Source organism: Coffea eugenioides, chromosome 11 (genome assembly GCF_003713205.1).
Source record: "Coffea eugenioides isolate CCC68of chromosome 11, Ceug_1.0, whole genome shotgun sequence".
NCBI lineage: Eukaryota > Viridiplantae > Streptophyta > Magnoliopsida > Gentianales > Rubiaceae > Coffea > Coffea eugenioides.
This window is the reverse complement of record NC_040045.1, coordinates 49755917-49783402: the sequence shown is the minus strand read 5'-3', so window position 1 is coordinate 49783402 and position 27486 is coordinate 49755917. Positions and strand designations below refer to the sequence as shown.

Below are 27486 nucleotides of genomic sequence, written 5' to 3'. Positions count from 1 at the left end.
TTTGTTTTAACTTATAATTTAAAAAATTTATTTTTAAAATCCAAGTTATTAAAAAATAGTAAACTTTTCATCATATAAAATATTAAATTAGTCCATTACATGTCTTATTTTGTACATATATATATTTATATAAATTATTTTTAAAAAAATTCATTGAACCGAGGTTGAACCGGTCCGACCGGTTAAACCTCGACCCTTTCACTTCACCGGTTCAATTAACGGTCCGGTTTTTAAAACATTGACTAGAATAAGAAAAGGAGGCGGCTAATGTCTAATCTCATTATTGTCTCCTCCTACAAAGTCCCAGGCACTCGTGCACGCATCTGCAAAGTCCCAGGCACTCGTGCACGCAAGTGCTTGCTAGCATCTAGGCGGACCTATAAGTTTCTCAACCTCCTCTCTCAGACAACCAAAACAAAATAGTCCTAGCACTAGTAGCAAAGCGATGGAATTTGATAAGAAGCAGCAATTGCAAAAGCACTTTGTGCTAGTGCACGGTGCCTGCCATGGAGCTTGGTCCTGGTACAAGCTCAAACCACTTCTCGAGTCCGCAGGCCATCGGGTCACCGCACTTGACCTCTCGGCCTCTGGCATAAACACCAAAAACCTACAAGACCTTCGTACATTTCACGACTATACCCGACCATTGTTGGAGCTCATGGCTTCCCTTCCTCAGCACCAAAGAGTCATTCTGGTTGGCCACAGCCTCGGGGGTCTGAACATAGCTTTGGCTGCAGACAAGTACCCGGAGAAGGTCTTAGCTGCCGTTTTCTTGGCTGCTTTCATGCCAGATTCTGTACATGCGCCATCGTATCCTCTGGATAAGGTAACTTTATCTACTACCATACCATATTACTACTATTTAGGCCATTGAAACTCATAATAATTAGTTACATGCAAAGAACAACATTACTTGATAACCTGTATTTCTTCTTGCTCTTCATCCTTTTTTATCAAATTAATTTTAATTTGATGGATATTACATTCTTGAAAGTATGTGGAGCGGACCTCAGCAGAAGCATGGTTGGACACAGAATTTGAACCCTATGGTAGCCCAGAGGAACCAACTGGAACTTCATTCTTTTTCGGGCCACAGTTCTTGGCTACCAAACTTTACCAACTCTCCTCCACAGAGGTATGCTGCGAAAAATATCCACGTCTTTCCTGCCTCTACTCTAACTCTAAGGGAATATTCATCATTCAATTTAACCCCGAATGGGCGATCTTGCTTTATAAGAGTGATAATTTTTGTTGTTTTAGGATGTGGAGTTGGCTAAACTGTTAGCCAGACCAAGCTCGTTTTTTCTTCAAGATTTGTCAAATGCTAAGCCTTTTTCCAAGGAGGGTTATGGATCAGTTGAGCGAGCTTATATCATATGCGCTGAGGATAAAGGAATACCGCAAAATTTTCAACGTTGGCTAATAAAAAACAATGGGGTGTCGACGGTAGAGGAGATAAGTGATGCAGACCACATGGCGATGCTTTCCAAGCCCCAGAAACTTTGTCAAGTGCTGCAGCAGATCGCAGATCAGCACGCAAGCTAGTTCTAATAACCTGCCCTGATTGGATGTTGGATGTTGGATGTTGGAAACAACTTCTCGTAGTGTTTCTGCTTTATAGATAAACAACTTGATCACATGCGACAAGTTTGCAACAGCACTCGAGTCTGGTCTTATCCAACGTTGTATAGATGGTGCTCTGGGAAGAGGGCAAGAACGGTTGTAGGAACCGACCGTTATTGAAATTTCATGGTCAAGATTTGATCGAAAATAATTGTAAAATTCAGATTTCATCTTCTACTTTATATTTCACACATTATACGTAGGATTCACAAAATTTTATTATATAATTATATGTTATTGAAAGTGAATTATATTGTATATAAACAAAATTACATCGCGTGTATTTTATATAAAATCGTCACAAATGATTTTCTTGATAACCATTCAACCCCTTATCGGCGCTTTGGTAAAATGGGCTGGGACAGTGGGACTACTGCACTGGGGGTTGGGTTTCGAAGTCTGCGAAATAAGAACCAGTAGTATTTCGTAGCAGCCAGCCAAAAAGCGCATATGATTATTGACATCTTCCTGCAAAAATGCATTTTTCTCAATGTCGGCGGTGGTCCGGTTTTCGACCTGACTGGATTTTTCAATTGTACAAAGTACGAAGGTAAATTCGTGGAATTTTACCCTTATTTTATTATTTTCAATGAACACAATACCCTTGCTTGCTTAATTAATATTACAACCAACTTTAAAATGCAATTCTTAATAAATATTACAAATTGGGAAAATGGCCAATTTCGTCCCTAAACTTTTTTTCTGTGTCAATTTAGTCCATGTATATTTTTTTTGGCCAATTTGATCCTTATACTTATTTAACGGTTCTAATTGAGGAACTCCGCGGCGGCGCCACCGTATAAATTCAATCAAATCACTAATTGAACAATTAAGTAAGGGTATTTTGGATAGTTCACTGGGACAATAACAAAAGAAGTAAAATCCTTGAAGGATCCAATTCTAAACCTTGGATTCTTGACTAACAAAGTCTCCAAAGGCTGTCCGAACTCCTCTCCCATTGCTTAAAAATTGCCCAGTTTTGCTTTGTTTCTTTTCAACTGCGTCAGAGAGATCACAATTTGCGACGTCCAATTCTAGGACTAGTCCGGCCTCCGAATCCACCGCCCGCGCCAACTCCTCCACCCTTACCAAATCCCCCATGCCCTCCACCAAAACCTCCTCCAGCCCCAAAACCACCACCTGCACCACCTCCTATACCTCCACCTTTCCCAAAGCCACCATCTGCTCCACCCCTTTTTCCGCCACCGGCCCCACCTCCAGCACCTTTGCCAACGCCTCCTCGGGCTCCTCCTCCTACACCTCCACCTGCTCCACCTCCGGCACCCCACTAATGCCTCCAACGACCCCTCCTACTTCCCCGCTTGCTCCACCCCCAACTCCACTACCAATCTCTACCAGCCCCACCACCTACACCACCACCTACTCCTCCACCAGCTCCACCCCCTGCACCTCCTCCAATGCCACCTCCAGCACCACCACCTGCACTGCCTCCAACTCCACCACCACCACCTGCTCCTCCAACACTAGCTCCAGCCCCAGCACCACCACCTACACCTCCTCCAGCGCCACCTCTAGCGGCACCACCACCACCTGCACCTCCTCCAACTCCAGCTCCTCCATTAGCACCTCCAACGCCGCCTCCAGCAGCACCACCACTACCTGCACCTCCTCCAATTCCAGCACCACCATCGGCACCTCCTTCAATACCCAGAAAATCCTCAAGAATGTGTTTGTATCCCGCAACATAATTAAACAAAAATCAGCTACCCAAGATAATTTAAATTCTTCCAAAAAAATAAAAGAAAAAGGGGTGTATATCAGGTATAAGGCGCTCTGAAGAACAAAAAAAGTGATAAAAATCGGTCCCCAAAACACTCAACTCTGTTGGTCCTCAAACGTATCGAAACAGTTGGGAAAAGAAGGGAAAAGCTCTGCTGGTTTGTAGTGGAAAGGGATTTTCGAGTGGTGATAATCAGTAGCCGAATAGCAGAGGAAACCGAAATCCAGTGGAGCTTCTTCAATAAAGACTCAATATTCTCAAAACTCGATTGGAATCTTGCCAACATAAATCTCAGCACCCAATTCTAAGTTTAGAATAGAATTGGGTCTTTTGCCGGATTATTGCAATTATAAAAAGCTAATTGGGTCTTTTGTCGGATTTTACTTCTTTTGTTACTGTTCCAACAATGAACTACCCAAAATACCCTTGCTTAATTGTTCAATTAGTGATTTGATTGAATTTATACGGTGGCGCCGCCGCGGAGTTCCTCAATTGGAACCGTTAAATAAGTATAAGGATCAAATTGGCTAAAAAAAATATACATGGACTAAATTGACACGAAAAAAAAGTTTAGGGACGAAATTGGCCATTTTCCCTTACAAATTTATTGCAACTTTTATTTTTCATGAATAATAAGTAAATTTAAATGGTGAAACATGCACGAATATTTTTACCTATGACCTCTGACTTTTCGCAATTCAAGCTTAGTTGATGCACAATTGTACTAGGTGGGTATTTGGTAAATGGGCATGAGGAGTTAGCATTAGAGATATATATATATATATATATATATATATTCGCACGCTAAGAACAAATTATTCGGAAAATCATCAAACTTTTTAAATAGTAAAATTTTGACCCTTCAACTTTTAAGAATATGAATTTATCCACTAAACTATCAGAAATATAAATTTTGACCCATTATGTCTGTTTTTAATGTTAAGCCAACCATATCATAAGGAAATTTAGCAGACTTACAGGTGAAAATAAATGAAATGATTCAAAATTTACATTTTTAATAGTTTAGTGAGTAAGTACATACTCTTAAAAGTTGAGTCGTCAAAACTTTACTATTTGAAAATTTTGATGACTATCCAGATAATTTGTTCTATTTTTTCTTAACCACTATGGAAATCTTAAATGATTATGAAAGTATTGAACTTTGATTTTGATCATTCTCTATTTATAGTATGGATTTCAAATTGATTAATTTTCTTTTAATAAAATGCAACTTATTCAACTTTGAAATCCAACATGTGAAGAGAAATAACCAAACCCCATAATTAGAGATGGCAATTTGGATTGAAATCCATTTATCCATCCATATAATCCATAATTAAATGGATTTGGATTATCCATTTATAGTGTTGGTTTTAAATGGTTGACCAAAGTAAAACCATTAAATTAAATGGATTTATATGGATTATCCATAAAAACCATATATATCCATTTACTTAAAAACCAAATAAAATTGAAGTTTTGGTGGATAGAGAATTGGGTATCAACTGTGACCGGATTGAGGTGGGTGAGATGCTCTAAGTTGCTCTACTTTGTGCTCAATTACCTCCCCGCCCACCGGCCTAAGATGTCGGATGTGGTTCGAATGCTTGAAGGAGAGGGCCTAGCAGAAAAATGGGCAGCCTCCCATAACTATACAAATCAAGGCACAAACCTTCCCACCCTCATTCATGGTTCCGGAATCAGGTTGCACCATGCCACGGTCCCTGGACATGATGACAATGTCTATGACCAGTCAGCCATGTTTGAGATGATAACAATGGATGAAGACTATGATGCTTATGCCATGGAGCTCTCTGGTCCGAGATAACAAGAGGACCTAAAAATGCACAGATATGCTGATTTTTGTTTTCTTATTCTTTACTATAAAGAAGGTTACCTAAGCATCAGAACGACCTAAATTAGCTCTTTACCTATTTTTATTTGTTTCTATTTTCCTCCATGTTTAGAAGGCTGTTTTGTGTTTTACCATGTATGTATATATCGTTTCACAGTCAGAGATACTGATTGCTCCAATGAGTAAATAATATTTAAATGGATTATAAATGGATAATTGGTTTTTATTTAATCCATTTAGATCCATCCATTTAAATCCATTTAATAAATGGATCTAAATGGATTGGATAAATTTCATCCACTATCCATTAAGTCAAAACCAATTATGAACCATTTATCCGTATTGCCACCTCTACCCATAATCATAATAAGGTTTATAGTTGCAATTTTGGTATCCAAAAATAATAATAATGTTGCAATGATATGATGGCGTGTAATAAAAGAAGAAGTTGACATCCATTTATTTAAAAAATAATAATAATTTCCAGTGTCTTTACATGGAAGAAGTGGATCCTCACTCTATTTCTAGAATCCCATGAAAAGCGACACTAGTTTTTTTTTATTTCAAATACAAAGACGTCGTTGTAACCCTTTGTTTAAATCTACACATTTTTTTTTAAAAAAAAAAATCACTGTGTACGAATCTTCATCGATTGATAGACACACAATGCAAATTTATTTATGAGTTGGCCAACTTTGGAGATCATGCCATCTCGTCCACCACCACAAAAAAAAAAAAAGAGCTGGTGCCAATTAGCATCATCAGGCAAATTTCTCAGCAATCCGTTCCAAACAAGAGCATAACTCTAATGGCCTGGATAACATGACCATATGATCCGAATTATAAATCTCCTCCACTTCTTCGACTGGATTCTTCTCAATCATCCATCTCTGCAAGTCCTCCTTTATCACGTTGTCTTTATCGCTAATAATATAAACACGACGAACAGCTCCGTAATTTTCGTCCGTGAGTGCGATGCCCTCTGACAAATTTGCATCAGCAAACGCTGCTATGGGCCTGACCAAAAAGGTTGCCAGCGCCAAATCCTGTCTCGTTTGGCACCGTGGCCCCAAAAGCCGAAAACGAAAATGGAGGCCAGAGCAGAATTAGCATTAAATATGCGCAAATTAAAAAGATAATTTAAGAAGAAAAAAAAAACTTCTGCCCTTCATAAAATATTAAGGAGAGACAATAATACTAATATTTGTTACTGTTTTCATCCGTATCAAGATTCAAGAGCGGCGGTTGGATAATTCTTTTGAAGGACGGACTGAGAGGATACTGAATGAAGCAGTAGGAAAAGTTGACAGAATATCTTCTGTTAATTGACAAAACACTAACCTCCGGAGGGGACAGTTGATACAATTTGGTAGACAAAAACTTGGGGCCAAAGAGGAGTGAGGTAGGAGGTTTGTCTTCTCCGTTCTCAAACCCATGTTGGATGTCCATGGTAGAATCCAATCTTCTATTATACTGCGAACGTAATTGCGATGTCGACTATCAATTGCAGAAAAGCAAACAAGCTGTAACCAGTTCCTGGAAGGGGTTTATTTTATTGGTGGTAAAGAGGAGCCAGTACCTCTTCAGTCATGGTGCGAATGGGGAGATGAGGAGCAGGAGTGAATGCAGTGAGGAAAACAGCAACAGCAATCTTTTGGGGGAACTTTTCCATGGCGAGAGATATGGTCACTCCTCCCATGCTGTGACCGACCAGGATAACTCTATCATCTGGTGGTAAATCCGCCATGAATGCCATCAGTGGCTCAGCATAATCAGAGAAGGAATTGAGCTCTTCCAGTCGTTTGGGATTGACCCCAGAGGCTGCCATGTCAAGGGCAGTGACTTTGTAACCGTTGGATCTTAACAGTGTCACCAGCTTGTACCAGCACCATGCCCCATGACAAGCGCCATGAATGAGCACAAAATGTGCTCTCTCTTTCTCACTCATTTTCTTGCTTTTAGCTAAATTCTATGCTTTCTTGGTGCCGATGAAAGTGATCTTTATAGCCAAGCGGGGCTCAGAGGAAAGCCCTTCACCATCTGCAAGCGACGTTCTTGTAGAATACTTGCGATGAGAACTAAATTACTAATGTTACAATTGTCTTCAAACTTCTATAGAGCATCTTACTCAGTCTCAGGGATCCAATTACATCCAAACACGCAAGTCAAAAATTCTAGGGAAAATAATCCAAAACGTCCCTCACATTTTATAAACTAACTTTTTTCGTCTCTCACTTTTAAAAGTATAATTTTATGTCCCTTACATATTCACATCGATCAAATTTAGTTCCTGACTAGGTTTTCGATCATTTTTTGGCCGGAATCCATTACGTGCAAGGCACGTGATCATTTTTGAAGGGTAAATTTGTTAAATTATATTTTACATAATCTGATCTATAGTCCTCCACATTTAATAAAATAAATTTTTTCGTCCCTCACATTTTATAAAATGATTTTTTTCATCCCTCACATTTCATAAAATGAATTTCTCCATCCTTCACGTTTCAAAAAATGAAATTTTCATTTTCCACTAATTATGTGTGTGAATACATTTTTTTAAAACACATGTATATATCTATTTGATTTTGCTTAATAATAATAGCATAAACACATGTATGTAATTGGGTCCAAGTTGTGGATCTTCTCTTTTTGTATGATTATGACTAATATTTATCAATAAAACCTTAATTTGCATATTCTTATTGTATTTTGACCGAAAATAGCTTTATTGGCCAACTTGACAATGAATGCAAGATTTTTTACTAGCTAATACCAGATGAAATCAAATGATCACGTATAATATATGGTATTCGTATTGTTAAGTGAAATCAAATAGACACATACATGTGTTTATGCTATTCGTATTATTAAGTAAAATCAAATAGACATATACATGTGTTTAAAAAAAATGTATTCACACACATAATTAGTGAGGGATGGAGAAATTCATTTTGTGAAATGTGAGAGATGAAAAAATCATTTTATAAAATGTGAAGGAGGAAAAAAATTGTTTTATAAAATGTGGGGGGCTATAGATTAGATTATGTAAAATATAATTTAACAAATTTACCCTAAAAATGATCACGTGCCTTGCACGTGATAGATTCCGGCCAAAAAATGATCGGAAACCTAGTTAGGAACTAAATTTGATCGATGTGAATATGTAAGGGACATAAAATTACACTTTTAAAAGTGAAGGATGAAAAAAGTCATTTTATAAAATATGAGGAACGTTTTGGACGATTTTTTCAAAATTCTACTACTTGGAATTTGATGATTGCACGTACATGCACGCAAGGGGACGGCCGACTCGATGCTCGATAGTCAATATACCACCACTAAGGTTACCATCAACATGCATCTCCAATCGCACGGTGCCAGTGCTTCACCGTCGTCAATGTACAGAAAAGGACGAACGAAAATGCCAACAAACTAATTTTACTGGAGAAGGTAATTAATTGTAAGGCCAGAACAATGATTTGAGGCATTTTTCTTGTCATCAACTTCAGAAAAACATTTGTCGATGAGGAAACCAGAAAGAATGGCTGGCACTGATGATCTGATTTGAACTTACAAAGAAGAAAAGAGAGAGAGAGAGAGAGAGAAGGTGAAAAAAATGATGATATGAAACGGCACTTTTGTCAATGATTTTTCCGGTAATTAAAGAAAACGGAAAAGACATGAACAACACGACCTATGTTTGTCAAATATCTCTTCCAGCAAAAGAAAGTTAAGAAAGTTTCTGTTTTCACTAATTTCCATCTCAAATCTAATGTAACGCTCAAACATTTTCGTTTTGAACTTAAATTCGTTTTCGTAGGTTCATTTGAGACAGAAGCTGCAAGTAAACTTACCAAACCATCAAAAACTCACATTTGAGACACACTCGTATATTTGATCAACGGCAACTACCATGTCACATAAATCATTTCTTTGGAGTAGACAAATCATCAAATAATTTACGTTGCTTTCAACTGGAGAGTGTGGCATTGCACAGTTCACGAATAAAGAGAAAGAGGTGGTGGCAAGATTTTTAAAATACACCATGAACTCTAATTTCCTTTTCTATAGCTAGAATATTCTAAAGTACAAAGGGTTAACTGGATCAGAAATAGGAATCACCATCATCTCACCCATCTGGTGGATTCTTTTAAACAATCCATCTCGGCATCTGATACATGACGTAAAACGTGCCAAACCAAACGTAATTTTCATTAGAGTTCATTTTCCTCGGAAAGATCGTTTCAAGTTTCACTAAAAGGCATGCAATAGCAGATCTGGTCTTAATGTGGAAAGATACATGCAAGAACAATTACAAACTGTCTTCCAGCTATGCACCTGAACTTCTTCGAAGTCGCAGCAGTTTTGGAGAACCAGTTCACTTATAAGTTGCAGGTTCCTGAGCTCAAAAACATGGAACAAGTCTTGACTAATACGTGGGAGTAGACCAACCTCAGGCTTGATTGCAAAAAATAAGATGAAGTCACCTTGGTGAGGACATTGTGCTTGAGCAAAACAGTTCATAGAAATGGCTGAGCAACTTGGCAAAAGTTCGACGATGAATTACACTGCAACTATGCATAACCTTAATGGGTGAGGCCAGTCTTCAATGGTTTGCACTTTGCATGGCTACAGGATTCTTGAGCAGCAATTTCTTTTCTTTTACTCAATTTTCCATCATAAATGCAGCCAATATGTGCCAGACTGCAAATCACAGTTCCACTCCTCAACCAAAAAATAAAGACAAAATTGGACCTCTCAAACACCAAAAAGCTTTGAAGGAAAGGAAATTAGAGAATAATCACTACCTCTTGATAGATGGAGCAAATGCAGACGTTAAGACCAGGCATGGAGGCACCGAACAGAACAGCAATTTCCGTTTTTCCATCAAGAAAAATTGCTTTGTTTCTTAGGAATAAACCTGCTTTCCTCTCCTTTATAATCACTGCAGTTAGAAGAAAGTCACAGAATTACGGTAATCTTGGACCAACTAACTAGAATCTTCAGTCTTTAGAGGATTTTATCCATATGGCATGGCAAAAGCAGCTAATACAGGTCAGAATGTTGGGCATCAATATGACAACCAGCTTCATGCTGCGTTCATACTTGATCAGTATCCCTCATCTTAAAATTCTTACTCCTATGTATTCAAGCAAGACCATGACTAAAAAGAACATGAATTTGGAACCTGATAATACGATCAGATTGTTTCTTCCTTCTCTGGCAATAAAAGTCAGTTTAATTGATTATGCCAAAAAATAGCAATCTCTCCATTACTTTGATCTAAGCCACAATAAAGGAGCACAGCAGAAACAGTCTTAGCCCTTCAAATTAAAAACGAGTAGGTGCTTGGATATCCTGAAGGCTGAGCTCCTCGAATCTTGACAAACTGCAATAAGAAAAAGGTCATCATGATTTAATGTTCAGTATCCCCATTAAAACTTGTAATATGAAGAAAGAACCAGTGTTGGTTTCATTAATTAAAGAAGTAAAAGACAAAGGTGCATCACAATTGTAGCATAAGCAACAAAGGTGCATCATAATTGTAGCATAAGCATTCATGGTCACTGCCTTCAATTTCAACCCAAAACAGTAGACGCGTTCACATGAGTATCTTATACCTTCATTATTAATGGTACCATGACAAATGTTATAAAGGTTCTCAAAATAAATTTTTTAAACAAAGCAAAAAACATAGTACCTAAAACAGTTGTCAGCATAGATAAAATGTGATATTAGTGAAAACTTCCACTCAATGAAGGCACAGCTCAATGAGAAAATACCCGAGAAAAGACAAGGGCAATATGAGTGCAGATTGCTTCTAACAATTCTCCAACCACATCATTAACTAGAGGAGACATCATGAAGAAACAATATCAAAACAAAAACATCACCACACTAAAGTATCATATGCAAGAAAAATCACTGTCTGCCCATCTAAAAACAGGAAAAAAGTGCGATAATCTATACTCCAAATAGAGAACTAGAAGAACTATGACCAGCCTGAGAAAAACAAAATAAAAGCAAAATCACTTTTAACCTATGAAACAACAAAGTAAGAAATAAAAAGATTGCAATAATCAATGCTTTTATGAACATCCAGTCAAGAAGACCAAGAAAGGGATTGCAAGCAAAAGTTTACAGACCGTCGCAAAAGAACTTGTGGATTATATGGAAATAGATTTTTCTGGTAAAGGCTGTCAATAGATGCTTTCAGGCAAAGCAGACAGCCCTTGGCATCCTCAACCAAGACGGTCTTAGTTCTTCCGTGCTTGCCACTATTTTTACCCTCTGTATCCATAGGTGAGGGAACTGAATCATCCTCCAAGGATGCATGGCACTGATTACCTTCAAAATCTATACCATCTGCTAAAACTCTTCTTCTCTTTCGACAAGATGAATTTGGAGGTTTCACCCATGTTGAAAACTCCGCAAATAGGTTCCATGAATTACACACCATTCGCAGGCACCTATCGCAACCATATACAAAAGAATTTGGCAACTGAGAGTGTAGGCTAAAAACTATCCATTTCCACACACTTTCAGAGAACTTTAAGTCAGTGAAACGCAAAAAGAAGAAAAATAAAATATGAAGCTGGAAATATGTGCACCTCAGAAGATATTCTGCGCATTTGGCTCCAGTATCCTTCGAAATCAGGTAGTCAAGAAGCACTTCATGATCATAAAATATCTGCAAGCAAGATAGAAAATCAAACAGACAAGCACTACAAGGACAACTACATTTTTGTGATTTGCATACATGAGATCCGCTTACCTCTGCAAGAAATAAATGAAAAAATTTTATGGGGTGAAATAGATCTGATGCAAGGCAAAATATGTCATTCTTTGCTGTCAACAAAGAACCACCGCTATTAAACCTATAAGCAACCACAGAAAGGCAACTTACAAAACCAAATTTTATATCTGGAAATTGAAATGTGAAATATGTACAATTTTTACCATTTCTCTGGCAAGTGAAACAGTTGCAAGAGCATTTCGAATAGGATGTCGTCCTAGGATGCAAGAGGGGGAAATAATTAAGAACATATAAAAACAAAGCAGATAAAAGGGCAAGAAAGTATAAATATGAAACTCTTATCAGCATCACTTAAAAATTCTGTAACAAACCAGCAGAGTTCTGCATCAAAAACATACCATCCCCTTGGTGAATGGAGAACCTTCAGGCAAACTAATGACATCAAATGAATATTCAGTAAATGCTATTGATTTGATACAATCTCTAGTAATGGCTAAATATTTCGCAATGCTCAAGACTTGTGCATGCCTTTCTCATTAATTCAGAAGTCTAAAAGACTTCAGCAGATAATCTCCAAATAAAACACAAAACACAGGAACAGGTTTCAATCTCTTACAATGCCATAAAAGCTACAAGATGTCATAGACACAACTCTATCAACAATGAGGATGAAATCTAAGGATCCACTCTAAGAGGTGATTTATACCTAAGGCAAAAATAGGACATTGAAGCACATAGTGGATTTGACCTAAACTTTATGGTGACAACCAATTCAACACACCAACCTAGCATGAGAAACAGAACCTCCCAAAATAAGAAAAATTACAAGTGAACTTTTTAAGCTTGTTTATAATCGAGCCAAGAAATGTAAACCAGTGGATGTACAGATTTGTAAGTTAGAACTATTGAAACAAGAAATGAAAATTTTAAGTAGATTGAACTTAAAAACTAGCTTCCGAAAGGTTATAGAGTGTAACCTCTTGCATGTATAACTTTAGAAAGGCTAACGCAAAGCTCAAGCATCTTTGTGAATACATTTCATGGTCCACAAAAGTATCAGAAGGAAGGTGCCTCTGAACCCACTGTTCGAGCATCAGCGGACCTTCACTTCTACTGGAGTAGTTTGAATTCGAATAAAGGTCAAATGTGAAGCAAGTGTCTGAATTTGCAACTTTGAATTGCTTGTCAGCTTTCTCGTTCAACCTCACCAAAATGAAGGAACACCTAAGAAAAAGAAAAACAACTAGTCTTTGCAAATGGCTAGATGACATTTTCTGTCCTTCTGCATCACAATCATCAGACCGGAATGGGGAACCTTCTAGACAGTCATTTAGATTAAACTCTTGCATATCCAAAGGTTGACAAAGTAGATCATGAAAGTATTTCTCAATAAGATGCAACCATGTCATAAGATCTGAACGCTCCAGGTGAAGTATGGAAGTAAGCCTCATCATCAGCATCTGTATAAATAACAACATATCATCAAAACAATCTGTATGAACACATTTTAAGGAATGTACACCTCTGACTACTCCACAAACCCAGATAAATAGGATCACCATCATCATCTCATTCTCCTATCAACTTTGTGATTAGCAGCAAAACTAGTTCACGAGTAAGTATATTTTGCATGAAAACACCAGGCAATAAAAAAGCAGCAATAAAATCAATATAATTAATTGTGTAATAAGACGAAGCACTACGATAGCCTTTTGTCAATTTATCAAGATCAACGAGGGGATAGAGGGCACATGATTGATGCAAGTACAATCTTCACCACCTAACTAGTTTAAATTTCCTATATAGCAAGTGTAAATCTTTAGTACGAGAAGTATAACTACTCAGTTTGTTTGCAACAAGCCTGCTAATTTACATCTATCAAATACCAACTTTTGCACCCAACAGAACAAGTAGCAACACTTCTGAACAATGTGACTTACCAAATATTCCATATAAAACAGCAAGAAAAGAAATACTTTTATGGCATGCAAGCAAAGTGCAAGAGTATCAAACTCATTGGACACAAACAACTTCGTCCAAAATAAACTAAGAACGAAGGATCAAACAACAGTTGTAGGCAGAATTGACAATAAATTTATTTCTGGCACATAAGTTTTCTGCAGTCTTAACCTTACATTTTCAGCAGTTTAAAACCAATTAGAAAAAAGGGGCACACAGAAGACCAATGCAGCTTGAATTCTCTTGATAGATAAAAAACCTTCACAACTTCCTCATTTATACTCAACTAAATGGTCTCTACAAACCATGAAGTAGAATAAGTTGATAAGTGTAAGCTAGTACCAAGATCTTGTGTCTCAAGTAATGAAAGATACGGACGTCATCCAGATGTTCTCGTCCGACAAAGCAGCCAACTAAAATTTTAGGGATTTGGTTTCTGATCTGAAATACAATGGGATGCATGTTGGAACCAGCTCCAGCTTCAGAGATGCCGCTTATGTCAACCAAGGAACAGAACAGTTGAACAACATTCCCATGATAGATACCTATTGACTTCAGATGGGTAGCATTTTTACATAACAAATCATGTCCAGCAGGGCTTGCTGGAGGCTCACCGTTTGACACAACATACGCCTCATTCAGTGAATCCCAAGGCAATTTTGAAAATAAATCAGTAATCGAATCCAGGTAACCTATCAAAAGTTTATCATCCATATTCAGCTTCAAAATTTTTAGAACATTACGAAAAACTCGAATAATAGAAGCAAGAGTCAAATAGCTTCCATCTCCCATCCTCAGCTTCATCAGCGAACCAGGAATAAATGAACCTATACCAAAATCTTTGGCTCTGGAAAGTTCATGACCCCCTGAAGCTAACATAGTGTTGTGAATGGCAAATTTCAGCCAACCACACAATAAGTGCATGTATTCAGCCCAACCTGATTCCTGCAGTACAAATATTAATGAGAAGATATAAATGTAAAATAAATAGCAAAAAGAATGGAGCTTAATTCTGCCATTACGTACAGTTGCAGCAGCAAACTCAGCAATAGCCACAAGGGTGTTGCCTGTCAAGTGCAGAATAAGTGGATTCTCAAGACTAAGTAAAGACATCTGTAGCAAAGGAACGAGGAAAAAGAATATAAGCTCTGCCCACTCAACAAGGCAACAGAACAGTTTACAATTTGAATTAAGCCCAAAAAAAGGCACCAAAAAAAAGAATTCTAACTGGCACCCAATCAATAACCATTTCCTAATCTTAGCGTGAAATCAAGTACTATTTTATGCCTTCATGTAACAAAGAAAATGCTGAAAGCTTCACCGTGCAGAGCACGAAACTAAGTTCTGAAACACTGCATTTCGAGTAGCACTGGACTCTAACGAACATAAATTTTTACGTAATATACTCGCTCTACCACACTGACAGAGGAGAAACTTGGAAGCTCATAGCGTGATAAAATGGTAGAAACACTTACCAAGTGACCAACGATCTTAGCCATACACCGATGGTCATCAGGATGTGAATCAGAACAAACAGCAGCGCCGCCGCCATCTGCTGGTTGCTCAGCCGTTCCCTAATAAATTTCAGGATATGCAATACCAACCGAATTTAAGACTATAACGAGGTTCCTTTTTCTTAAAAATCCAAAACATAATAATAATAATAATAATAATAATAATAATAATAAAAAATAACAACAGAGAGGAGGAGTAAATAAAAGGGAAGAGACTCTGACATCGTCGGAAGCGGAGTCAAATTCAAGCGTCCACAGTTTAATTTGTCTATAAACCTGCAAAGCAAGAATTAGCTTTGAATTTAAGCTCAGAGAGAAAAAACAGTGTATATGCAAAAATGTATACACAGAGAAAGAAGCCGCGATACCTGGGAGAGTGAAATCAAGAGCTGTTTTACGACTTCAGGAGTTGAAGAAACAGAGACAATTTCCTGTACAATCAAGCGTCTGATTATTCAATTCTTGTAAAATTTCCCCCCCCCCCCCAACAACAAAACCCCCCACCATGTAAATGGAAATTTTGAGGAAGCAAAAAGGCGATGCGGGTTGATCTTACGCCGAAGGGACGAAGAGAGTGGTCGATGAGACGGCAAAGCCGCGACTGGGCCGACTCGTGATTCATTATCCGTCCAAGCGAAACTAATTGGAATTTGGGCAGCTCCTTTTCTTAATTTTTTTCCCCCAAAAAGTGGAGGGAAATCTGCAAGTAGTAGTACCTATCTTGTAATAGTACCGATCTTTTTGTATTTATCGATCTTTTTTTTTTCCCAATTCATCACTTAATAATAGTACCGTGATTTGTTTCACAGTGTATATTTGTTTGGATAACATCAATACCAACGACATTTTACAAATCTTCCAACAAATTTGTGATAGTTACCCCCCGGCCCATCCATTACTTAGTACTATCAATCAAGAAGGTGCAAAACACTACTAATCTGAATGGTTCAAGATTAGTGATTTAATTCTAATTTTTTCTGTTGAAAGAAAAAGAAAGTATGGAGAAGTTTCCGAGTGTAATGGGGGTTAGTACACCTTTAGTAGCAGTGGCCTTAATGGCCTTTCCAAAAATCCCACATCGATCATTGGAGGGGTTTAGGGTTAGGTTATTAGTTTCTTGGGTGGCCTCAAAAGTTGCCGGCTGTTGAGATTTACCTGGGATTAAGAGTTAGTGATTTAATTCTGATTTCTTCTGTTGAAAGAAAAATTGTTATGCTTTTCGTGAACAAATTTTTCAATCACTTTTTATTTTACATATATCAAATCGTTTCAGTAATTTTTTATAAAAAATTCAGAAAAATGCAATTCAAACAAAACTAATTTTTATATTTTTGGGGTGAAACCCTTTGGGATTTATTTCTTGCGTTTGTTTTGCACTCAAAGAAGAGGGTGGCGCAGGTTTATTGCTCACAGCATTCACATTACTGTACACGATTAGACACATCAGCACATTATAAAATTTGCACTTTCTTTTTTTTTGAAGGATAAAATTTGAACTTCAGCACGAGATATTAATAGTCGGCATAGTCCCTGTACTCCATTACTATAGTTTGTAGAGATCAGCAACGATAATGCCTTTTTAGCAGTCAAACTTGTTTACCAATTTCCCCTTTGGCCTTGTTCTGCGTGCCTGCGGCCTGTAATTTGCATTCAGGTGTTTGTCGCAATTCGCAAATTAGGAAAAGGAATAGGAAAAGCAAGTTACATTTACATACAAGTAGATGTATATCTCAACGTAAGAGCATTCTGTTCTGAAACTAGAGGCCCCATTTCAAGGAGTTTGCTTTTGCCAGTTTGCTCAACCGTCGGTCTTTTTAACTCTTTGGTTATGAATGAGATCGCCAAATGAAGCCGCCTCCATAGCAGCTCTGCTCATCCAGAAATGCAGCTCCACAACCTCCATCAGGAGAGCGCGTCAACTCCACGCCCTCCTTCTAACCTCTGCCACTGCCCATCTCAGATGTTCATACGCATTCAACAGTATCGTGTCGATGTACGCCCGGTGTGGGTCGTTGACCGACTCCCAACTTGTATTCGACAATATTCCTCACCGAAATATTGTCTCTTACAATGCCCTTGTTTCTTCCTATTCTCGCACCACCAGACATGCTTCTCTGGCCTTTCGGTTACTTGACCAATTGCTCAATGAGAACCTCAGACCAAATGGGTCGACTTTTACGAGCCTCTTGCAGGCCTCCTCTACCCTAAAGAATGTGATGCTGGGTTCTTTTCTTCATGCCCAGTGTATTAAATTTGGATTTATGGACAATGTACGGGTTCAAACCTCTCTACTAGGGTTGTATTCAAGCTGTGGCGTCTTGGAATTGACGCAGAAAGTTTTCCATTTTATGGTTGACAAAGATGCCATGGCTTGGAATACTGTTATTTTCGGGTATTTGGAAAATGGTAAGATGGTGGAAGGACTTGAGATTTTCAGCACCATGATACGGGATGGTGCACGGCCTGACCAATTTACTCATTCAATGGTTCTGAATGCTTGTGGTAGACTGGGAGACTATGATACGGGGAAACGTGCTCATGCGCATTCTCTCATCCTTGGGACCTGCTTGGATTTGCCTTTGCATAATGCGCTGCTCGACATGTACTGCAGCTGTGGCGACACTGAAACAGCAATTAGGGTCTTTAGGAGAATCAGTAATCCAGACTTGGTTTCATGGAATACGATCATAGCTGGGTATTCTGAGAATGGAGATGGAGCTAAGGCAATGGATATGTTTGTCCAGCTGGTGCACGGATCCACAAGAAAACCAGATGAATATACTTATGCAGCAGTTATATCTGCCACAGGAGCTTTTCCTGCATGTAACTATGGTAAACCGCTCCATGCCCAAGTCCAGAAAGCAGGACTGGAAAGAAGTGCGTATGTTGGGAGCACATTGATATCTATGTACTTCAGCAATGCTGAATCCGAATCTGCTCAAAAAATTTTCTCTTCAGTTCTAGAAAAGGATGTCGTGCTTTGGACTGACATGGTGGCTGGTTATTCTAGAATAGGCGATGGTGAGACTGCTGTGAAGTTTTTCCACGGGATGTCACAGGAAGGACACGAGATTGATAGTTATGCTCTGAGCAGTGGAGTAAGTGCATGTGCTGACCTTGCAACTCTGAGGCAAGGGCAAATGGTTCATAACCTTATTGTGAAAAAGGGCTATGATACTGAAATGACCGTTTGCGGAAGTCTGATAGATATGTATGCTAAAGTTGGCGACGTTCAAGCAGCTGAGGCGATATTTTCAGAAGTGATAATGCCCGATCTGAAGTGCTGGAACTCGTTACTTGGGGGGTTCAGTCATCATGGGAAGGCAGAAGATGCATTCCAAGTGTTTGATTGCATTCTAAAACAAGGCATAAAACCGGACAATGTGACATTCATATCAGTCCTTTCTGCTTGTAGCCACTGTGGTTTAGTCGAGAGGGGCAAATTTTACTGGAATTATATGAAGGTCAAGGGCATAAAACCAGGGCCGAAGCACTACTCCTGCATGATAACTTTGTTTAGTAGAGCAGGATTACTTGAGGAAGCTGAAAAACTGATTATTGAATCACCTTTTGCTAATGATTATATGGTGTTGTGGAGAACTCTTCTTGATTCCTGTGTCATGAATAAAAATCTCAAAATAGGAACGCATGCTGCTGAGCGTGTTTTGAGTATGGATGCAGAAGACGCAGCAACAAACGTATTGCTTGCAAAATTATATGCTGCAGATGGAAGATGGGGTGGTGTGGCAGAAATGAGGAGAAAGATCAAAATACAAATGTTAGAAAAAGACCCCGGCCTTAGTTGGACAGAAAATTTGAATGATATCCATGTCTTCTCATCTGGTGATCAGTCACACCCCCTAAATGATGAAATGCGGGTTGAAATACAGAGATTGCTTAAACACTCAATGTACACGGAAAAAAGTGAAATTTGAAATAATTGAGCCTTCAGAATGCATATTGATCAGTCAAGAAAATGCTGAACCGCTGTATATGGATATAGAACACCTTAACTATACGACAAGTCACAAAGTCAAAAAAATATCTATAAAAGGTTTTATTTATACAATATTACAATCTGACCAATCTCAATCTACGGTCTTGCCACCACAAGAACAAGAATCACTAAGAACCCGAATGCAAATATCCAGCACCATTTGGATTCTGATTTCATCCGGGAACACCGTAAGCAAGAAAAAACATTGACAATTTGTTTTTCCCCGTCTTGTGAAAAGCAGGGTGCCCGAGACTCAGAGCGTGCAACTGGAATAGAGGTTGACTAGCGTCGGCCGGTTCGACTTTTTGCTCTTGTCCTCTGCAAGGATGAAGGTAGAAGGTATGAACATAATCTAGAAGTCTAGTTAAGATTGCCTATATTTAAGTAGAAAGATGGTTCTAACTCTGAGAAGGCAAGAACTTACGGATGCAGTGTTAAAGCTTTGCCCTGATCCTGTTAGACCTCCTATGACAACAGAAAAAGCAGTCTAAGAAAGCAAGCGGCTAATATGTGCATAAAAAGTAGCTCTTAGAAAGGAATAAGTTGAAGGGTAAGTGGATAACATCCAGGACTGGAAATCAAATGACAACTGTACATTTCTTCCTCAATTTTCTTTCCAGCTTTGATAATTCAGACCAAATATTTATCTATTAATGTTGTTCTTTTCATTGTCTAGACCTGATAGCCAACATCTATCATACATCTTAGCATTACAATTCTATATGTAGTCATGAACTAACCTCCACTCAGAAATTTCATATTTCAAAAAACGTAAACTTTCTATGTAAAAATCTGGGCAAATCATACTATACTCTAGTAGAAAATAGAAGGAAGAAATACCAGAATTCCAATCTCAAGGAAACCTAGAAAAAGTTACCTGAAGGAAATGGTGTTGTAAATGCTGAAACACTAGAAGAAGGTGTCGAACCAAATAATGAAGCAGCACCACTAACAACCGGAGTGGAAGCCGAAAGGGATCCAAAAGGTGATGACTGGGGGGAAGCACCAGATGATCCAAACAAAGATACTGGAACTGAAGTCATGGGAGTAGAGAATAGAGAAGAAGACGAAGTTGCGCCAGATGGAGTACCTAAGAGAGAAAGACCACTTCCAGATGAAGCTGATGAAATAGCAGCAGATGTAGGTGGTGCAGTTAATGCCCCAGGCATTGTTGAGCTTGAAAATGCTCCAGCAACTTGAGTAGATGGCTGCGAGACCGCAGGCAAATGCAGAGTTGGATGTACCCTTCGAGCAGCAGCTTCTAGCTTAGCTGTTTCCCGCCGATCAGCTTCAAGAAATGGATCATTCCCATCCCCGCGACGGCGCTGGTCAGCAAGATACGCAGTCTTCATGGATTCAATGTACTGATGAATGCTCTCCACCTGCAGGATATAGGATCCAACATGCCTCATCAAGCAATATTATATAGGCAACAGATCAGCAAAGGAAATAATAGTCTATATGCAACTTGACAACAAGAACAATCAACTTAACTGTTGGAGATGCAAGGAATCAATTCACCTTTTTCCCTTTTTCTCAGAATGGCAATTGGGAAAAATAAAATCCCATTTCTGAACAGACTAAAGAATCACAAACTTATGAAGTGGCAGAAGACGGAATTCAAGATGGACCCATTCAATCAACACGTTGTGCAATTAGCCAACATGTACAGAAACTAAATTCATATGATCTCATGCAAACCTCAGCTTCCCTTTTTCGCTTTTTAGATATCCCAAACCGTTTTTGAGGTCACCTATGTGATTAATCTGATCCAATTCCAGATCTTGGATATCTAGCAACGTCTATAGGAGGCAGGAGAACATGGGTGATCATAATAACAATCTGTATAGCTCAAATCTCAGCAAAGATCTCTTTATAGGCTGCCATAACCTTCTTTTTTTCTTTTTTCTTTTTTTACTTCTCACTTGCCATTCAATAATATATAGTATCTGAACAGAACTCCATATAATCTACATAGATACCAGACACCCAGAAATAAAGCAAAATCACCACACTTTTGAGGGCAGAGTCAACTGCTTTACAGATCTGTAATCCATTTTGTATTCCATATAAAGTAAATTCTTGGGAATCTTCGACAATGTCCTATGCACACAAAGTGCTGGTTTTAAGCTGGCAGTCAATTAAACTAACTTCATCATAACTGCATGTATAGCCTGTCCACAGACTAGCGAATGCTAATGCTAAAAGATTAAAAATTACTTTTCCTGATATTGTAGTCAAATTTAGGGCTTTGTAAATGGCTACATGCAATCAAATGGGTCTGGAATTAGGTGAGATGATGGTGGTAATACACGTGACTAAATGGGTACAATAGTCGGCAGGGAGCATACTGCAGTCGGAGAATTAATAGTGGTTCAATGGGCTATCATGTTATCAAAGTAGAAGTTACAAATGCAGAGTCTGGGAGAAGTGGATCAGGAGGTGAAAGAACTCTATAGCTCTGATATTCTTAATGCAGTGCTGTACTGTGGGATGCTTTTAATGCAATGCCATACTGTGGGATGCTCCACCTTGGTACTTACAGAGTTCTGACATTTGTGGCAAAGCTAATCATAGTAGCAAGATGCCAATAAGCAAGAACAATGTCTGTGACTGATCGAATGAGATGATGGAACATGAAATACGAGTTATACAAAGAGGAAAGTGAAGAAAACCACTTTCAGTAACTTGAACCTTGGAGTCGTGCAATGTGTCAGAGAACATATTAAAGCTCCCACAGGGTAGAACAGTTACAATTTATTGGGGCCCTGTGCTCTGAAGTTCTTTATCAAGGAGTTTTGTGCGAATCAAACATTCATGAAGCAAGAACCTACCTGCATATGCCTCTTTTATGGCAGGAAAGGAATAATTTAAGATCCAACTGCGTATTCACAAAAATCAGCAAAATTTTATTGCATTTTCAGAGCTTGAGGTGTTACTAAGTCTATGCATCATAATAGATAAAGTTACTTAGTGTTTAATTTGCAATCATTTACCTTTGCTGCTACATGAACAAAAAAGGCATGCACATTTGCCATGACTTTAGGAAGAGATTGCAACAAAGACGAACTAGAATTTAAGGAGTTCCGATCAGCATCTAAGAGAAGCAACTGCTCCAACTCTTCAATCCACTGACGACACTCAGCTATATACTTCTCAAATCTCGCAACAGTCTGCTGCAAAAAAGGTGATGGCTTTCTAGGTAGCCCACTATAGAAATCAAAAACAGGCGCTGCAGAAGTAGCAGCTGCTTGATTAGATGAAGCTTGAGCAACTGCTGTAGCCTGGGATGGTGCAGTAGCACTGGTTGCAGCACCCACATTTGAGTGAAGAAACCGTGGGCGTAACATCATAAAAGAACGAACAGCAACTTCAGTATTGTGTAGCATATCTTTGGCTACTGACATTAGTTCTTGACAGATAGCCCTCTCGCGTTCCATTGCTGTACAGATTCCACCAAGCTCCTGAAATAGCAACCTACTGTATGTTACATTTAATGCACTTAATTAAGAGTAAGAGAAGCAACAGAGTATATAGGAAATTGGAAATTGATCACATAGTAGCATTTTATACAGATTCTGCAGTGATGAATGAAAATCACATAATACCAGCATGGAAACCAAAACCAAAAGGCAATTTGATTCCAATAATCAAGGGTACAATGATGGTAGAGGCTATCTTTTCCATTGGTTTTTGGACTGTCGGGGATGGTAACAAGTCATGAAGCACGAGTCAGTACCATGTTAAGTTGACCAAACTATCATCAAATGAGCCAACCGTTCAGAATCCACAGATGCCAAAATTTAAGAAAAGCTTAATCTGTTTGTCTGAGAATAAATATTGTGAAACACTAAATGTTTTTCTAGACATTGCATCACTTTTTTCGTATTGCTCAACTAAGTTAGAGTACACTCAAGTTACAATGACGGTGAAACCAATAAAGTCCAAACTCAGTCTTGAATTACTTACATTTTTTTAAAGACAATCAAGAGCATCAACCCCAATGTTCAACTTAGAATTTTAAATCTACTTGAAGAATGAAATAAAGAAATTGACCTGAAAAATTCGACTAGCATCGAGCTCAAATTCACCACTGAAGACCGATGAATCGTACAGGCGGCTACACTGGTCCAGCCGCTGGCTTTCGTCTCTATACTCCAATATTCTCCCCCTAAAACCATTCACAAACAGAAACATGAACAAACACCGTAAAGACACAAACTTGCCAGCGTCTGTGCACAACTAAAAACTCTACATACTCAATTTGGAGGAGGAATTTCTGAGAATCTGGATGGAGGTCAGCCCATTTGGTGCTATAAGTAGCCGGAGTCTTGTCGTTAGTAAATAGAAACAGCTGTTGCTGCTGCTGCGGCTGCGGTTGCTGCTGCAGCTGGGGCTGCGGTTGCGGTTGAGGTTGAAATTGGAAAGGAGACGAGTGCGGTTGCGGTTGCGGTTGCGGTTGTGGTTGCAGTTGCGGCTGCTGTTGGGGAGTTTGAGAGAATAGTGAGAAAGTGGAGGCTGGCAGCTGCTGAGTTTGAAATAATGGAGAGGGTTGTTGCTGCTGCTGTGGAGTAAAAGAGAAAGACATTGCCGGCCGGCCTTTATCTTTCCGTTGTTGCTGAGAATTCTTCGAGAAATTTAGGGCGCATGTGGAGATTAGAGTTAAATTGGGCAAGAAAACAGAATTGCCGGAACCTCGAAAAACCCTAAATTTAAAACCCTAGGCTGCAAAAAGGCGCCATATTCTCATTTGGATGATTGTGGGTAGTACTGTAGTAGCAGAGGCCAGTCTAGTTGTTACTACTTGTTAGTAAATATAGCGCTAGACAGCGAGCAGAGTGGTTTCCACTCTCAAAACGACTTCGTCTCCGGAGGAAGTAAAGTAACCGCGACCGAAACGACAGCGGAGAGGGTTGGCTGTCCTGCTTCCCTCTTTCTTTTTTTCTCCTTTTGCCTTTTTTTTTTTTTTTACAACTAACAAAAATACTTCTTTCTAAGGACTACCAATTCTACTGGCATTGGAAAAATTGAAAACCCCTGAAAATTATATATATATTTTTTATTTTTTATTTTTATATGGGCTGTCTATGGTGTTCATCCATGGTAATTTTTTACACACTCCTACCAAGAAAATATTGTACAGACTACTTAAAATACAAGGTATTCGATTGGTAAAAATTAAGGGCACGAGTCTCAGTTATCAGCTATCATCCAGTAGTATATTTTATCCATTCCTCCCTCGAATGTGAATGAATTTCTCCTCTAAATTATAAGACAGTTGTCCAGTTAATGATTCGTTTGCAATTTTGATGCTTATGTTCTCCTCCCCTCTTTGAGTAAATGCTTGCTTTAAGCTGTCTAGTTAACTTTAAGAGTAGATTTTCCTCGTTCAACCAAGTACTAGATTCAGTCCCCTTGGTTATATGCTCAGTGAGAACATCTCCGAAAGGACCCCAAAATAAGCGTAGCACGTAGACTAGTAGAGCAGCCAATGAATGGATAAACTCAGATCGCCGCCCCGCCCGCCTGGATTGACTGACTTTTAGGGAGCTTGCCTCTTTTAATTAAGACAGGCTCCCATAATGTAATAAGCACGCGTAGTTTAATACACTACTTCCCTGTCTGTGATAGATATATGATATACTGCATCTCTCAAAAACAAAAAAAACCAAACAAAAAAAAGGGGGGGTTTTCCTTTTGGTTGGTAATTAGGAAATCACTCTGCTGTCTTTTTCACATTTTAGTAGTTTGCCAATGACGAAAATCACATTGCAAAGATAGCGGAATTGTGGAAGATTAACACTACTGTCTCAGCCATTTTACAAAGAACAATTGCGGAAACTTAACTTCAGAAAGTTTAGCAGAAGAACTTCCTTAAATCAGTCAGCCAAGCTCCGACAATTACATGATTTTTTTTTCGTCTTTTTGTAGAGTCCTAAAAACTGGTACTAATTTGAACCTGCAAGATCAAATGTCCACCCATGCTGTGCTTTTCGACCATATTCACTTTCTAATCTCTTCATCTAATGAACGTGCTTCCAAAAGGCTTCATCACCAAAATATGACTGTTACCATAATCGCCGACCGAGCAGCAAGAAGGAAAATCCCAAGTCCGCACAGAGAACTCAGAACACATCTCGTTTCATGCCATGGCCTGCCGTGGAAATAGCAACATCAGACAAGGTAAAACAGTCCCCACCGACAATCCCAGCCTCTCCACTCTGAAGTTGCCACGTGCTCCCTAGCACACTTGGTCCACCAACACCAGTAGGGCCGCCCTCTCCCACCCCGAGTCCGGGGAAGGGCCATACGGCCCTCGCAAGCCCAAAGCCCATGTCCTCAACCCCAGCTCCCAGCCCAACCCCAAACCCGCCAAGCGCGAAGAACCCAGGCCCTTGGGTGTTCAACAGCGAAGTAAAACTTCCGCACGCGTTCACCCCGCTCTTAGCATCGCTGATCAACGGTACGGCACCGCCATGATCAACGCCGAGTGGAGTCAGGAGCTGTGACGTGGTGGCCTGCGTGTGGCGGTGCTCGTAGGTGGAAGCGCTGGAGGAGAAAGAGAAAGCGGAGGAGGCAGCAGCGGAGGCAACGGTGCGCGAACGTTTAGCATTCTTGCGGCTGCCACCGCCAACTGGGATGTCACGGAGGGTGCCACCGTGGGTCCAGTAGCGGCGGCAGGACTTGCAGAAATGGCGAGGCTGAGAGAAGTTGTAGTTGTTGTAGTAGCAGAACTTGGTGTTGGTGGACTCGCAGCGTGGGCACTGGAGTTGTTCGGGCTCTGATGGCGGGGCGCCAGAGCCGACCTGGTTTGCCTTTGTCCCTCGCCGTTCACTGCTATCTGCAGAAGGCATTTTCTTTTTGGTTTTTTTTTTTTCTTCGGCTGTTTTGTGGTGTCTTGCCTTCGTGTTGTGGAAGTGAGAAGAGAGAAGAGAGAAGAGAGAAGGAAGGAATGAAGGAACTTCTTCTACTGGAAGGTCCAAGGCCTAAGTGGGCATGAAGCTAGGTGGGGTTTTATGGATGGTTTGGTGTGGGTTGTGCGTGAGAGATAGAGAGATGGAGAAAGAGATTCTGTCTTGAGTGTTTGAAGAAACAGTTTCTGAGTTGAGTCCTGACGGTTAGGTCCCAACAGTGAGCAGCTTTTTCAGTTTTCTCTTAACGGGGGGATGTGAAACATATTTCAGTCGGCTCGAAAACAAGGCTTTGTTTTGTTTGTTTGTTTAGGGGTCGGCTCCTAAATGAAGGCTGTTGTTGGGCTACTTTGGTAGATGCACAGGCATGGCTCAGTGTGCTAATTGTTATTCACATTCTGATTCTTTTTTCCCTTTAACTAATTATTGTATTATATAAGAGAAGAAGAACCGATACTCCTAAAAAGATCTAGCAGCCAAAATTTTTTGAAAAACAAATAAAAAAGAGTTGCGTCCCAAATTTGATTTATAGTAGTAGCTCACGCGAATTATATCGAAGGATAAATTTGCAGAAACATCTTCTAGAGGTTCGGTGTAGTAATGATCAACCTATGATTCAAGGCAAGTACATGGCGCCTCCATACATACCAGTTTGTCTAGCAGCCCAAAAAAGGAAGGGTCGCGCCCCCAAGAGGCTTGTCTTGTGTGACATTTTTATTGCCCAAGAAGTGTCTTTCAAGGTTAATGCACTAATCACACTAATTGATTCTATCAATCTTTAATGGTTTCGGTAGGGCTCGGCTCTTGTGTTGAGCTGATCCTAAGCTGCAGATGACGCCCAAGGATGAGATTAAGATTAAATGCGCCATCTGTTGATTTGCTACTATTTCAGTGTCCGCAACTCCGTGATGCGTCCTCATTGTAATTGAGTCACTGCTGCTAAAGTAAAGGATCGACAGCATTGCTCACAAATCTCGCGTGTTTGTGTTCTGATGATATGATCAATCATCAAGCTTTGAGATAAATCATGTCCGATAATGGTTATAAGTAACACGTAAGGAGATGTTGGACTAAAATTTGAGATAAATCCTAGTGACACAAATAATAAATAATAGTAACGTGACTTCAG

The 27486-nt window shown here is 39.3% G+C and overlaps 7 protein-coding genes across 11 annotated transcripts; 2 read left to right on the top strand and 5 right to left on the bottom strand.

Annotated features, from left to right (window-relative positions):
- Window positions 1-399: 399 nt before the first annotated feature.
- Window positions 400-1798, top strand: LOC113754050 (salicylic acid-binding protein 2-like). The gene is made up of 3 exons (XM_027298369.1): window positions 400-826; window positions 995-1135; window positions 1261-1798. The coding sequence occupies exons 1-3, from the start codon at window positions 446-448 to the stop codon at window positions 1543-1545; spliced, it is 807 nt and encodes a 268-aa protein (XP_027154170.1). The 5' UTR covers window positions 400-445; the 3' UTR covers window positions 1546-1798.
- An 837-nt stretch (window positions 1799-2635) lies between these two features.
- Window positions 2636-4814, bottom strand: LOC113752822 (glycine-rich cell wall structural protein 1-like). Its single transcript, XM_027296876.1, has 3 exons — window positions 4802-4814; window positions 2980-3282; window positions 2636-2889 (listed from the first exon to the last, which is right to left on the bottom strand). The coding sequence occupies exons 1-3, from the start codon at window positions 4812-4814 to the stop codon at window positions 2636-2638; spliced, it is 570 nt and encodes a 189-aa protein (XP_027152677.1).
- An 841-nt stretch (window positions 4815-5655) lies between these two features.
- LOC113753494 (salicylic acid-binding protein 2-like) lies at window positions 5656-7274 on the bottom strand. 2 transcript variants are annotated; one of them, XM_027297662.1, is made up of 3 exons: window positions 6799-7274; window positions 6561-6716; window positions 5656-6265 (listed from the first exon to the last, which is right to left on the bottom strand). In XM_027297662.1, the coding sequence occupies exons 1-3, from the start codon at window positions 7165-7167 to the stop codon at window positions 5981-5983; spliced, it is 810 nt and encodes a 269-aa protein (XP_027153463.1). In that variant the 5' UTR covers window positions 7168-7274; the 3' UTR covers window positions 5656-5980. The 2 variants fall into 2 exon arrangements, with proteins under 2 accessions (XP_027153463.1, XP_027153464.1); XM_027297663.1 differs by having other exon boundaries at window positions 6561-6692.
- A 1984-nt stretch (window positions 7275-9258) lies between these two features.
- LOC113751042 lies at window positions 9259-16193 on the bottom strand. 4 transcript variants are annotated; one of them, XM_027294890.1, is made up of 13 exons: window positions 16006-16193; window positions 15818-15880; window positions 15672-15725; window positions 15411-15509; window positions 14962-15048; window positions 14278-14880; window positions 12954-13436; window positions 12180-12232; window positions 11831-12097; window positions 11366-11689; window positions 10028-10608; window positions 9707-9923; window positions 9259-9618 (listed from the first exon to the last, which is right to left on the bottom strand). In XM_027294890.1, exons 1-11 carry the CDS (start codon window positions 16069-16071, stop codon window positions 10551-10553), a joined length of 2157 nt encoding a protein of 718 aa, XP_027150691.1. In that variant the 5' UTR covers window positions 16072-16193; the 3' UTR covers window positions 9259-9618; window positions 9707-9923; window positions 10028-10550. The 4 variants fall into 4 exon arrangements, with proteins under 4 accessions (XP_027150691.1, XP_027150690.1, XP_027150693.1 ...); XM_027294889.1 differs by having other exon boundaries at window positions 9259-9923; window positions 10028-10164; window positions 10408-10608; XM_027294892.1 differs by having other exon boundaries at window positions 9259-9923; window positions 11831-11910; window positions 11995-12097.
- A 990-nt stretch (window positions 16194-17183) lies between these two features.
- LOC113753713 (pentatricopeptide repeat-containing protein At3g50420) lies at window positions 17184-19396 on the top strand. Its single transcript, XM_027297941.1, has one exon. The coding sequence runs from the start codon at window positions 17282-17284 to the stop codon at window positions 19382-19384; it is 2103 nt and encodes a 700-aa protein (XP_027153742.1). The 5' UTR covers window positions 17184-17281; the 3' UTR covers window positions 19385-19396.
- On the bottom strand, window positions 19375-24255 carry LOC113753714 (nuclear pore complex protein NUP58). The gene is made up of 6 exons (XM_027297942.1): window positions 23706-24255; window positions 23503-23617; window positions 22443-22910; window positions 20324-20828; window positions 19871-19911; window positions 19375-19764 (listed from the first exon to the last, which is right to left on the bottom strand). Exons 1-6 carry the CDS (start codon window positions 24032-24034, stop codon window positions 19729-19731), a joined length of 1494 nt encoding a protein of 497 aa, XP_027153743.1. The 5' UTR covers window positions 24035-24255; the 3' UTR covers window positions 19375-19728.
- Window positions 24256-25211: 956 nt separating this feature from the next.
- Window positions 25212-26633, bottom strand: LOC113753739 (dof zinc finger protein DOF3.4). Its single transcript, XM_027297974.1, has one exon. The coding sequence runs from the start codon at window positions 26298-26300 to the stop codon at window positions 25572-25574; it is 729 nt and encodes a 242-aa protein (XP_027153775.1). The 5' UTR covers window positions 26301-26633; the 3' UTR covers window positions 25212-25571.
- Between the last annotated feature and the right edge of the window lie 853 nt (window positions 26634-27486).

What these genes read in the sequence shown, in the direction of transcription:
- LOC113754050 (XM_027298369.1), top strand. Translation starts at nt 446, where the DNA reads ATGGAATTTGATAAGAAGCAGCAATTGCAAAAGCACTTTGTGCTAGTG. An exon ending in CATCGTATCCTCTGGATAAG is followed by an intron (nt 827 to 994) that starts GTAACTTTATCT and finishes CATTCTTGAAAG; the next exon opens with TATGTGGAGCGGACCTCAGC. An exon ending in ACCAACTCTCCTCCACAGAG is followed by an intron (nt 1,136 to 1,260) that starts GTATGCTGCGAA and finishes TTGTTGTTTTAG; the next exon opens with GATGTGGAGTTGGCTAAACT.
- LOC113752822 (XM_027296876.1), bottom strand. An exon ending in TGGTGTAGGTGGTGGGGCTG is followed by an intron (nt 2,890 to 2,979) that starts GTAGAGATTGGT and finishes GAGGTGGAGCAG; the next exon opens with GTGGAGGTGTAGGAGGAGGA.
- LOC113753494 (XM_027297662.1), bottom strand. Translation starts at nt 7,167, where the DNA reads ATGAGTGAGAAAGAGAGAGCACATTTTGTGCTCATTCATGGCGCTTGT. An exon ending in TTCGCACCATGACTGAAGAG is followed by an intron (nt 6,717 to 6,798) that starts GTACTGGCTCCT and finishes TGCAATTGATAG; the next exon opens with TCGACATCGCAATTACGTTC. An exon ending in ATCAACTGTCCCCTCCGGAG is followed by an intron (nt 6,266 to 6,560) that starts GTTAGTGTTTTG and finishes CAAACGAGACAG; the next exon opens with GATTTGGCGCTGGCAACCTT.
- LOC113751042 (XM_027294888.1), bottom strand. Translation starts at nt 16,071, where the DNA reads ATGAATCACGAGTCGGCCCAGTCGCGGCTTTGCCGTCTCATCGACCAC. An exon ending in ACTCTCTTCGTCCCTTCGGC is followed by an intron (nt 15,881 to 16,005) that starts GTAAGATCAACC and finishes TTGATTGTACAG; the next exon opens with GAAATTGTCTCTGTTTCTTC. An exon ending in CTAAGATCGTTGGTCACTTG is followed by an intron (nt 15,049 to 15,410) that starts GTAAGTGTTTCT and finishes CCTTTGCTACAG; the next exon opens with ATGTCTTTACTTAGTCTTGA.
- LOC113753713 (XM_027297941.1), top strand. Translation starts at nt 17,282, where the DNA reads ATGAGATCGCCAAATGAAGCCGCCTCCATAGCAGCTCTGCTCATCCAG.
- LOC113753714 (XM_027297942.1), bottom strand. Translation starts at nt 24,034, where the DNA reads ATGTCTTTCTCTTTTACTCCACAGCAGCAGCAACAACCCTCTCCATTA. An exon ending in AAATTCCTCCTCCAAATTGA is followed by an intron (nt 23,618 to 23,705) that starts GTATGTAGAGTT and finishes GAATGGTTTTAG; the next exon opens with GGGGAGAATATTGGAGTATA. An exon ending in AAAGCTTTAACACTGCATCC is followed by an intron (nt 19,765 to 19,870) that starts GTAAGTTCTTGC and finishes TCATCCTTGCAG; the next exon opens with AGGACAAGAGCAAAAAGTCG.
- LOC113753739 (XM_027297974.1), bottom strand. Translation starts at nt 26,300, where the DNA reads ATGCCTTCTGCAGATAGCAGTGAACGGCGAGGGACAAAGGCAAACCAG.